Source organism: Dermacentor silvarum, chromosome 11 (genome assembly GCF_013339745.2).
Source record: "Dermacentor silvarum isolate Dsil-2018 chromosome 11, BIME_Dsil_1.4, whole genome shotgun sequence".
Lineage (NCBI taxonomy): Eukaryota > Metazoa > Arthropoda > Arachnida > Ixodida > Ixodidae > Dermacentor > Dermacentor silvarum.
The window spans coordinates 99,022,835-99,035,012 of NC_051164.1; the positions used below are offsets into that span (position 1 = coordinate 99,022,835).

The 12,178-nt window shown below is 48.7% G+C and overlaps 1 protein-coding gene across 1 annotated transcript in view; it reads right to left on the bottom strand.

The window, feature by feature from the left end:
- LOC119432778 (uncharacterized) overlaps nt 1–11,087 on the bottom strand; it is a 63,105-nt gene extending 52,018 nt beyond the window's left edge. Inside the window, 1 exon segment of the mRNA XM_037699934.2 lies at nt 10,113–11,087. Coding sequence (XP_037555862.1) covers nt 10,113–10,281 — 169 coding nt within the window. The 5' untranslated portion in view covers nt 10,282–11,087.
- Between the last annotated feature and the right edge of the window lie 1,091 nt (nt 11,088–12,178).

A 12,178-nucleotide genomic window follows, 5' to 3' on the forward strand; every position in this document is an offset into this window, starting at 1 on the left:
TTCGGTGAATGTATTCTACGGAACAGACGGCGATTACTCGCTCTCTGATACTTAGCTATTTGACATCACTTTTCCATGGTATCGGTTAATCCTAGTAAATTCCCGTCTCATGCGCACTTGTTCCGGTAATTTTTCTTTCTTGCATTAGCCGTGAAAAAAATTCCGACTCCGGCGGGTTCAGCCAGGTGTTCTTGACTGGCAATTGTTCCCATTATGCATCTCATACATTCTTAACACGGGCGTTTCACAAAATCACCCAACGTTGATCAAATTAGTGTATGGGATGAAGGCAATCAACAGCCTGATCACTCCACGCCTTTCTGGCGATGGTATTGCGAATTCTTCTGCTTCCATGGTTTAACTGTGCTTATAGTAACGGTTCTTTAGTCATTTACGTATACATAGTTTCTGAAGTGTCTTGCCGATCTCATCCGAAATAGCTAAACACGCTGTTGTGTTTGTCTTTTATTGGACATGTCTGTCTTCTGCGGCAGTGTCTCCTAAATACGTTGCATTAACGGATCAGCGAAAACAGTTAATTAAGGAGGTAATCAGTGACTAACCGCGCATATTCAGGTATCTGCCGGTTGGCCAAAGTGCCGCCATAAAATATTGTACTGCACAACTCTGAGGCTTCACTTAAAGCCTTCGCTCGGACACCCTGAGTACAGCAGAACAAAGTACACCTGTAAGGTCATAGGAACCCTACATAGAGCTGATCAACTGGTTCACCGATTATTCAATGTAAGAATTCTTCATGAACAGTTGCTGTTGCGTAACAAAAGAGGATTTTCGGGAAAAGCAAGGGCTAAACGAAGACTTCGAATAATTTGAACGTCGAGAGCTATGCTATGCGGCGATATTTGTACGCTACCAATCTGCACATCGGATGCTCTCTAAGCTCTTTGGATGCACCGAAAAGCAAGATAGTATCATCGCACGCTCAACGTAGAGCACAAGGAGGGTCTACATCTGTCGGGCGATCACATTAACGGTGGCGGCCGAAGCGCAAGTTCCAGGGGTGCACTTACCAGTTTTAACTCGCGCATGGCCTCAGAGATCAGGATCCGCGCGCCACCCGATCTCAGGGGACGTGGCGCGCACTAGAGTTACAGTGGCTGTACTAGAGTGTCCCGCAAAAAATTACGACGGAACTCGTGCTACGACGACGAGCAATACACGGGTTTGTTTAATGTTCGTGCTTGTAGCTTCAGACGTTCTTGTGGCGCTATATACTATGCTCTATCTTTACAAAATTTCGAAGAAGTCATATTTGTATATATCGTATACATTCACATAAAATAACGTCGCAAGAACGCTTGAAGACCCAATGACGAAGATTAGACAAATCCACGTTACTGACCATCATTGCCACAGCGGCTGAACGTCGGCAAGGCCGGAGTTCCCTCCAGTAATTTCTTGTGGGAACGTCCATGGTTCTAAGCAGCTCCAACGCAACCAAAGCCAACACGGTGTCATCGCACTCGCAGCTTAGAGAGTGAGAAGAAAATGTATCATGCGAGCGATCGCAGCATTGGTAGTCGTCGTCGACCGATGCTGCAAATTCCAGTGACGCACTTTCCAGGTATACACACACACTCGCGGGGCCGTCGAAGGTCGAACACGGCCTCGCTCACCACTGCACGGTGAATCCGGATTTCGCGGCTCGCGTGTCCTCTCTTTCTCTCTAGCGCAAGCCGCGCGACTTTTACCCTACCCGCTCCAACGTCATCCGCGCTCTTCTTCGACTTTCTTTCTTTTTTCGTTTCGTTCCGTTTCGTTTCGTTCGTGTGTATGCGCCGAACGATCCGCATTCTTCGCTGCGGTGCGCGACGTTTTCAGGTTGCGTCCTTGAAGCGCATCGCGAGAACAAGGGCACGCGAATCTCGCTTCATTTGCTCTCCGAACGTCCCGAAACGTCACCGATCGCTTTTCCTCCGGTTGAACTTGTATACAGACTCGAGAGAGAAGCGCTAATGAGGCGCTGAAGGGAAACGCCAAGTCCGTTTAAGTCTGATGAAGCATGTTACTTCTAAACTTTCGTTTTATTTAACTTCGCGGTAAGAGGTTTATTACTAAATGGGAAATTGAAGCCGACACTTTTAATTTATTCAAGTTTCTCGTTTAATATACCACAGTGCCGGCACAGGTGAGTGTGACGTCACGGATTTCAAAGCGTCTCCTCGCAATTCCGTGGCGAAAATCCGTCCTTAGTTTTAACGTCTTTTTCTGGCCTACCACGCCTTCTGTCATGATAAGGGTGGCGTTTAAATAATTTCCTTTTACTATTGTAAGAGGGTAATTTACTGACACAATTTACTAACACAACTTAGTGTCCCTTAAAGGAGTACTGGCATGCCATATTTCCGACTTGTGTCATTGTTTTGCTTCAAATGAAGGTCTAAACCAATCTAATAAGTGTGCTGTCCAAAACATGGCGTCTGTGACGTGTTTCCGTCTCTGCGATCGCTTCCGGCGTATGCGGTCAGCAAAAGAATGGCCTTCGAGGTTGGCGCTTATGTTACACAGAGAAAGCCACCACGTCTATTGATATAAAAAATGCGGACATTCGTCGGGGTGCTCTAACAAATTATTTCTGTGAAACAGCTTCGGTTTCGGCGCCCAAGAGGCGCATGCGTCATGACACCGCGACATACTTGGTTCTCGCTTCGTTCCAGCGGACCGTCCCTGCCGTGGTCTCACGCGGGCGCAGCCCGAGGAAAGGGAAAAAAAAAAAAAAAAAAAAAACCGTCACTCATGTCATGTTATTACCGGCGTCATCATGATCAGCCTATTTTATGTTCACCGCAAGACGAAGGCGTGTTCCCGCGATCTTCATTTACATCTGACTTGCACCAGCTGACACCATCCTACTCCTGCGAATTTCCTGATTTCATCACCCCGCCTAATTTTTTGCCGTCCTGGACTGCGCCTCCCTTCCTCCTTGGCACCCATTCTGTAACTCTAATTAGACCACCGGTTAGGAGACGTAACATTTCCATTTGGATCGCTCGTTGCGCGGTCCTTAATTTCTTCTCAAGCTTCTTTGTTAACATCCAAGTTTCTGCCCCGTACGTCAGTACCGGTAGAATGCAACGATTATATGCTTGTGATAGCGGCATTATTGCGACACGGGTGTCAGCAAATTTTATTCTGTGTCACCGTATACGTCTAAGTATACGTCGACGACACCAGGTGGAGCGTCTCGCAACTTTAGTACGAAACTAAAATGTTCTATAAGTGGTTCTCAACTTTCACACACTGTTCAGTTCAACCAAGAGAAATGTTCGCAGGAGAAACAGAGACTTGAAGGGATTAGCAGTGGTCGAACAAGTAATGGCGCCGTAGCCCACGTTTCGACTTTTTTCTTTTAAATATAGGTAGGCCATTAGGCAAAATAATAAACTTGGTGGCGCAACCCACCGTTCCGTTTCAATGGGGACGCTCATAGCATCCATCCATCTATCCATCGACAGGCGATACTTGTCTCCGTCAGGGCAGGTTTGCAAAGAGTCAAGCTTGCAAATGGAATACCACTAGCCGGTACCCAAAGCCTGCTTCAGGAGGAGAAGCCGGTGTCCCAGAATAGGGTGAGGGAAGTCAGTGTTAAAATAAAGGGGAAGGGGGTGGGGAGCTTATGAGGGATGTAACTGGGAGGGGAACTGAATTTGTGGGTCCTTCCAAGAAGCTGGCCTGGGTTTTAGAAACGCGACCAGTCGCTGCACAGAGACATGTCCCCTTGTCGAGACGTTGGCTTTGCGACATTGATTGTTCGACCACCGTTAAGTACTTCCTATCACGTGATCCTATCACGTGCCAGGAGCGTGTCGAAGAGTTTCTTCAACTTTCTTCAATCGTTGACGACGGCTGAGTGTTCGTTCAAAACTAGGATTTCTTCGGCGAAAAAAGTTGATTATTAGCGAATTAATCAGAAGCCGAACATACATAAAAATATATATTTCAGCTTCTGTTTTGGGGTACGCGGATTCTGTGAAAGACATAGTGAATGTTGGCGTGTTGCATCATGTGATGTGCTTTCTTTTCCGTTAAAAAATCAATTTTTCTTTTACTTTATTTTGTGTACAACGGTCATCTGCAATTCACTGTACCACTTACCCGCTAAGGGTAGCCAGCCGATTTTACAGTGGCTGATCTCTTGGTATTCCCTTCTCTTTTTCCTCCTCGCTAGGGATGTTCGAATAGCGGGATTTTAGAATCGAATACGAGTATTCTCGTGATGATCGAACAACGACGAACTTAAGGGTAAAAGACTTATGAGCAGTGAGCTTACCTGTTTGTTCTTCGCGAATGTCATACAAAAGTGTTTTAATTTGAACGTCTTAGCGAGGCTATTTCATTCCTCATTAATAAAAAAAAAGGAAAACAGATGAACATTTCCTATGGAAATGAATGAAAACCCATTTTGATGAGTTTGCGAGCAAGAAAGGTAATAATTTAGAGGGTGTTTCAGCGAACACTTAAAAAAAATTTAGAATGACTGCGGCAAATATCACAATTCTAGTCCGTGAGCTGGTCTACTCGAAGAGGCGGGCATTACTTGCACAAAGAAGTGAAATGCAAAATCGACTCTCTCTCTAGCCGTGGAGTTCGCAACGCCGATCAACTTGGAACGAATTCTCAGGATGACACCAGTTCCGAGATATTAATTCCGAACTTTGCGGAGAAATGCATTGGTGGCGTTCCCAGTAACAAAACGTCGTTTTATGCGTTGAAGCACAAAAGTTGAAGACATTGCTTCTTTCTGGGATACCAGTAGGCTTCGCCATAGTCGCTGTAGGTACCGATTTCGATGATTTGAAGCAACCGCGAGGTAAAAAAGTTCACTGTTTTCTCTCTGCATTTTCTAGTACTGATAGAATTCCAGAAAATTTCAGATTTGCCCAAGTTTTCCCTGATGTAAACGGCCTGGCAGAGTCAGCGCGGGCGCCTTGGCATAACTGTATGCTAGTAGACCAAAATGTGGCCGTGGGCACCTAAATAATTATGTTAAAACAGGGAAATTCGTTAAGATACTTCGTTATAGCGACGCTCACAATACACGGACAAGATAGAAAGCTGACCAGGACATGTTGACCTCTTCGTTATACACGCTGTTTCATTGTAAAGCCGTTCGTTGCAGTAGCGTTCGACTGCAACATTGGCAACATTCTGTAGGTGTTGTCTGCAGACAAAGATTGCTAACAAGTACACTTCATTTTGTCTATTGTGATCCATTATGCTCCTGACGAGTTGTTTGCAAAAAAATTGTGGGATATTACTTAACAAACGAAGACCGTAAGTCAACAAGCTGTTGACTATCTGCGGACTTCACAAAAACTTCGGCAAACTTTCTGTATACTATCTAAAAATGTATATCTTTGGCAGGGAAGCGAAGTGTTCAAGGAGAGAGGCAAGTACAAATACTTCGCAGGCTGATGGAAATCATTTAATACGTACACGAAGTGACTGCAAACACAAATTATGTGTCGCAACTACTCTCCCTCGCATTGCACTTAGCTTCAGGTATGTATACTAGCGTCCTTGAGATCAGAATTCTTGAATACGAAGTGGTCCGTATGAGCAACCTCGCTTAAGCGATTCGATATGGCCGTAGACAAGATCTGATGGGTTTCGTTGTATCAGTATTTTCTTCCTCGTTTGTGTTGGACTCGCTGCATAAGACTGAGGAGAGGCGGCGCAGTTTGTTGAGATAGCGAATCTCGCCGCGCGATCTGGCCTGGCTTCTTTGGCGAAGCAGTTTGCTGCCGGGACTTGTAAACGAGACTGCTTCTTCCGATTCGCGTGAACGACTGCCTCTAGGAAAGCCAAGCGGTAATTGTCGGGAGCGGGAATTGACTAAACGCGCGATATTATACCGAACGAAATGTTCAGCCACGAGGCTGTGCGCACTTCGACGGCGTTGGGGCGTTATAAAATGTAAACCCCCTGAAAGCAGGACGTCAACCGCAACCAGAGTATGAGCACAGCTATATGTCATCTACTTATGCAAATTCAGATTCTCTTGAGCTTAGTGGGTTAGCGATAAACAGGCCACCGTTTCTCGGCAACGCATTGGTTTAACCGTAGCAAACGTCACAAATCGCGTGGTTACAACATAATTGGTGAGTACTGAAATAAGGAAATGGGTGTTTGATGTTTTAATTTTCGAAACTCTGCGAGATTTGTAGTTTCCTACTGGTATGTACATACGCAAACTGAGCGAAGGGTGCAGGCGAGGGGGGGGGGGCTGTGAACTGCGCTGGGCAAAATGTATTTGTGTTATATTTAAGCGTAATTTCAGTTATAATGCGTACGAGTTTACTGTTTCGTTCTTCGTTTTGACCTGTAGCTTTGATCACATGTCCTTTGAGCGTGTGTATATGAATGTGACCGTGTTTATTATGTGCTCGTTCTCTCTGTTCCTTTTTTATCACGCCGGTTGATGGCAATAATGTTTAAAGGATTGGGCGAACTTGATATTGTAGTGTTCATCGCATAACTAAATGAAATGTATGCTTGTTCAGCTTCATTAGAAAAGAAACAGCTCACTGACCATAGTCCCGAAACGTCATTCTGTTTTGACTATCGTCAGTGACCTGCTTCTTTTCTAATTAACTTACCTGAATAGGCGGTATTCCGCCGAACCCTCAATACATCGTTCAGCTTCAACATTTGATCAACGAGATGGTGTGAGTATACGACGTGACATCACCGATATGGTATTCAAATGCAGCTTTGCCCACACCCCAGCAGTGGAATCTCGAAGCCATTTGATCCTTCTAAATCTTGCGTGGTTGTCACATCTGTCGTGTTTTCCATCGTGAATATCCGACGTGCGTTCTCACGTGTTCATTTCAGAAGATCCCGGAACGCCGAAACACCTTTCAAAAAACATACCGCCGAATCGTCCCGTGTATACGACGAATGCTTGTCTCGGTATCTCCGGTAGCCCAAGCTGTGACAGGTTAAATATTCGTTGTATGCAATGTCTTGCCGGTCACGATTATCGATGCATGTAACGTTGACGATGTGTGCTATAGCCATCACGCAGGAAGAAAAAGAAAGTGACGCCAGCACGGTTCTTGTGAAACGAACAAGCAAACAGTGACAGGAAGAAACGCAGAAATCGACAAGGCTTCAACCAATTCCCCGGCGAAACGCGGTTTCGCATTGAAACCGCTTATGTAAGAACACGTTCGCGCGCGCCTTCGAAGTCGTCGTGACTCGCACGACGTCACACGGCGGGGCCCCCGGCCGACACGCTCCTCTACACACAACGCGGCCGATCGTTTTGCATAATGCGGTGCACATCGGCCGGGATGCGTAGCGCACTGACGTGCCTGCCGTATGCCCGAGTCTGCGCTGACGGATGACACCGCAGCGTGGCCGGGACCCCTGGGAGAGGTGCGCGGGACCGTTCATCATCTCGCCTACACGCGCGAGGACTGCGTTCGCGTGCATGGTGACCTCGTGCGTGGCACGTATACGTACTCTGCCCGTGTATAATTCGAACGCGGCAGTTTCAGAAACGACCAGAACTCCGAAGACCGTTCGTGCAACTGGGTTCTGCATGCTTTTCATGTCTCCGTATAAACACTATTATTTGTGCTTGGCTCGCGTGCCTGGCGAGTGTCTTCGTATCGATTTTCGGTATGACGTTGTCCGTCAGCGTAAGCATGTAGGATGGATGTACAGCATAGCCGACTCTTAAACCCAGTCAGTACTTCACCGTCCCTAACAAGTACGACACAAAGGCCTGCAGATTAAAATTGTGTGCGAAGATATCTGTATGACGCGCCGTATGGGCAACTTCTTTCTAATTAAGTCGACCCGCCGCGGTGAATCAGTGGCTATGAATCAGTGGCTATCAGCACGAGGTCACAGGTTCGAATCTCGACGGTGGCATCTCGATGGAATCGTTATTCAAAAGCGCTCGTGTGCGGTGCCTCGGGCGCACGTCAAAGAACCCCCCGGGTGGTCAAAATTAATCCGGAGCCCTCCACTACATTGTATCCTCGATAACCCACTGTGCAGTTTCGTGTCGTTAAACTTGCGAAATTTCTTTTTCCCTGATTTAAATCAAAGGACTGTCGCAGTTGTAATTGTTAGTGTCAAATGGGTCTAAAAGGGACACCAAAGAGTTGTTTTCGTCTGTTGTTGTTAGTTCGCTTCTGCAAAAAGTGAAACAGCCTCTTTTTCAGTGAGGGGAGGCTTGGCAAGACAATGAAAGTAGTAATGAATGCAAAAATGAGTGACGAATGAAGACACCGCCTTGAAATTCGTCTTGACGTCATATATTCTGCTAGTGTCTATTCAGGTCCACTTATTTATCGGCAAAGTACGACTACAATACGTTCACGAGAAACCGAAGACCAATGCTGGAAAGCTTCGAAAACTTTTTCTGCCCCAAGACAGCCCGGATAACAGCAAGTAGTTTATAGTATCCGTGACGTCATACTCTATAATCGACCGTTCTCTGCCAGATGAATAAATAATATAGGGTTTCCAAAGGATACTGTACTAGTCCAAACCGCTGCAATGTTGCTCTTCAGTGTCCCTTTAAATTTGACAAGCCTGCACAGTGTTGTGTAGACAGAGATTCACAGGAAGATGGAGACTTGGAAGTGATGAACAGTCGTCGAACTAAGGCATGTCGCCGGAGCCAGCATTTCGACACGGGGACTTCCTCGCGGCCCTGATCAATTATGCATCCTAGATAGCAGGCCCGTGCACTCTGCTTTATGACGTCATTCTACTTGGACGGATATTTGTACTGCCACGTCTAGCGTGTTGAAAGCGGTGACGTCAGAATCACTGTGGTTTTTAGCATCCCCATTAGATTCTCTGGCAGTCGGGCAAGGTAGCATGACGTCACGAATCGAAATGCACCGGCCTTGTGTTCCCTGACGAAGTCCCCTTGTTGAAACGTTGTCTTCGTTAGGACTTTGGCGAAGACAAGTCCTCTCGTTGTTGTGACGTTGGCTTCAGTGACATTACGTTGTTCAACCACTGTTGATCACAGTGGTGTCTAGTATGAACGGCTGCCTCTTTTTGTGTGTGTGCTGAAAGCAAGAGAGGTTAGAAAAGCCAAACTATGCAACGGCTGAGCTGAGTTTCAAATGTAATTTAGCGATGTGGGCGAAAGGGGTCACAGTAATCGTTTCTTGGATAACGATGAGCTGTTTTCATTCGCATGATTTCACCCTGTGCTCAGGAAATTCTTTTTCAGAAACATGCGTCCTTGCTGTGTCCTGTTCCCAGCGATCTCATTCCTTTGCTTGACAAATCTATACGCCAGCTCAGTGTTGACAGACGTCTTGGATGTGACAGTTCCGAGTATTGCTTGTTGAATCAGTTGTGATTCAACTACGGTAACGGGAGTGAGAACAACGCTTACGTTAAACTGCATGCAGGTACGTCAACACACTCATTCTCTCTAAAAGAGACCGTGGTCGAACGTTCTACGACGTAAAGGTGCGATGTGTGCCGCATGCACGAAACTGAACTCGTGAAACTGTTCTCACCGTCATTAATAGTCTGGTATTCGCACAGACAATGGCGTAGCCACAAACTTATTTCGTGCGGAGTTTTCTAAAATACCGCATATATCTTCGATAGATACTTATACACACAGATGGAAGACTAATAGTTTCGAGAGGTTTGGGCCCCTGGAACAACACGTCCCCCGTCCACTTATTGCCTCCTTCTACGCCACTGGGCACAGGATCGTAATTTAATGCATTCGCTTTTCTGCCCAATCGTGTCCAACCGTCCTTCGCGGAATCGCCAGCGAAATTGGCTCAGGAAACTTTCATTTCCGCTCAAACGGCCGAGCTAATTAGCCTTCGCTATTGTTCCCAGAGTGACTCGAACCAAGGACAGCCGGCAGTTACCGTAGTGCACTATTGTGGTCATGCAGACGCTACGTCATACGCGAACAGTACCATTGTTCAACCAGAGGAAGATGCCCGCGAAACCACATGTCAGCCAGGGCCGTCTCGACTAGCGCTCTTGCCCGCTGCTGCCCAGCGCCAAGCATGGCGCGCTACCAGCTGACCTCGTACTACTACTGTGCACCCAGCAGCCACCACAACACTCGATCGTTCACTCACTTTTGGGCATTCCGCAGGGCCCTTTGGTTCGGCCGTTGTCGAGAAAGTCCAAGTCGTACCGCCTCGCCGGCGGGAAGGTTAGGGCTACGTGCCCCAGACACGGAGGCAGCACCAGGGCCGCCGCGAAGGCGGCGGCGATCACCAACTGCAGCAACGTTGGCCCACGCATGGCTGGGGCCAACCGGTCGACGAAAACGACGAAAACGCCGCCGCGGTTTCCAGCGGCGTCTATCACACTTTCAGCGGCGGCAGCAGCAACGGCAGCAGATGGACACTATAGGCCACACGCAGTTGAGGCGCACGTCTTCGAGATCACAGGGGCCGGCTGCGCGCGGCCGGCATGGCGCCGAGACACTACTACCAGGCGGGCACGATGAACCGTAACGGCGTACTCGTTGCAAACATACACACACTTCAGAAAGGTATCGGGTGCCGTCCGCTGGCTTCGCGAGCAGCTCGTGGCCGTCGGTGGCGCGGTAGAGTCGCTCGGTCGGTCTCGGGTCTTCTCGGCTCTAGTTTCGTTGTTGTTGGGTCGTCGTGGCAGGCTCCGCGCGGAGCGAACGTCGGCACAGGGAAAGGGGGCTGCACACCTGCGAACCACCGCTCGCTCCAAGACTGGTCGTCGAGGGGCTTCGTCGGCGTTTCACTGCCGTCGCTACGACCGGCAAGAAAGGTGGCGAGAAGAGAGGACGGGGGAGGCCCGGAAAGTGCGCTTTCCTCCTCGCCTTCTTCCACCGGCTTGGCCGGCAAGCAGCGGGCGAGCGAGCTTGCAAAGCGATGACGAAGACCGCCAAAGAACAAGAGGGAGAAGGTGCGCGCACCGCCGAACCCACGAAGTACACAAACTCAAAAAAAGGACAAGCCCCGCGAGAACCTGTCCTCTACGTCGCAGCGGCGGTGGAGGGCCGCATTCCTCGGATGGCGAGCAGGTAGGCAGGCTGGCTGGGCTGGCTAGCGGGTGGGCATGCGAAGCGGAGCGCCGCGCCGTCGACGACGGCGACGGCGGCCTGGTTGGTGGAGCGCGAGCTGTCGGCGCCGGAAGGACAGTCGTTCGGCGAAACGGGTGAAAATGCGCAGAGAAAACTGCGGCGCGCGCGCTCGCGAGAGGACGACGTCAAACGAAAGCAAAGAAAATTAACCGAGAAAGACGAGGCGGGAATGCGAGAGGTGCCGCCTGGGGCGACGCGCACGACGTTACACACACGAGGAAGGTCGAGTAGTTGGTCGCCCCCCTCAGCGTGTGTGCGTACATACATGCCTTGGGGGGTACACGACCGACACCGCGGGATCAAAAGAGGAAGAGGAGCGTGCCTTGGTTGACACCCCCCAGTGACCTTTGGAACCAGTCCTTCTCTCGATCGCTCCCACCTCGTGCCGCTATTATAACGGACAGGCCCCGTATATTGGCCATGTGGCCGGCGGCGATAATATGAATCGGCAGTGATCAGAGACGGGGGACGATCCCTGCGCGATCGTTCCAGGAAGTATGCTGGTCACAAAGGCCTTCGGTGGCAAGACTCCTTGCGCTGTGGTGGTGATTGCATCATGGAAAGGGGGCCCTTGCGACGCCGATCGATTCCAGGAGCTTCGAGAGTCACGGAGTGGTCGCGTGAAATGCCTTTGAATCTTGATCGTCTTGCGCTTGATTGTTGAAGGCAGTCGATTAACGAGCAATGCAAAATCAGTTTAGAGTGGTGATATTTTTTTGAAGAGTCAATTTGCCTTGACAAAAATGAAAGCCCAAGTTCCCTTTCTTGAATTTTCTCCCGAAACAACAAGCGCTGGTACATCAGTGGATGACGGCACCGATTGAAGCAGTTTACCCGTACTTGGGCCGTTTTCGTGCAGTAAAGGTTTCCAAGGCTGACAAAGTATAGTCTTTGGTCCCCTAACTTAAAACGTTGCAATCCTTGTTTGTAGACAAACAGCTGGCTAGTCCCGCACATACGCTGTCAAAGTTCATAACGTCCCGAGTGACTAGAGAGGAAACTTCAATGTGGCGTCGCCACTGTCTTTCTGTCTTACCAGAGCCTTCCGTGAACCTTCACTCGCAATAAGACGTACAT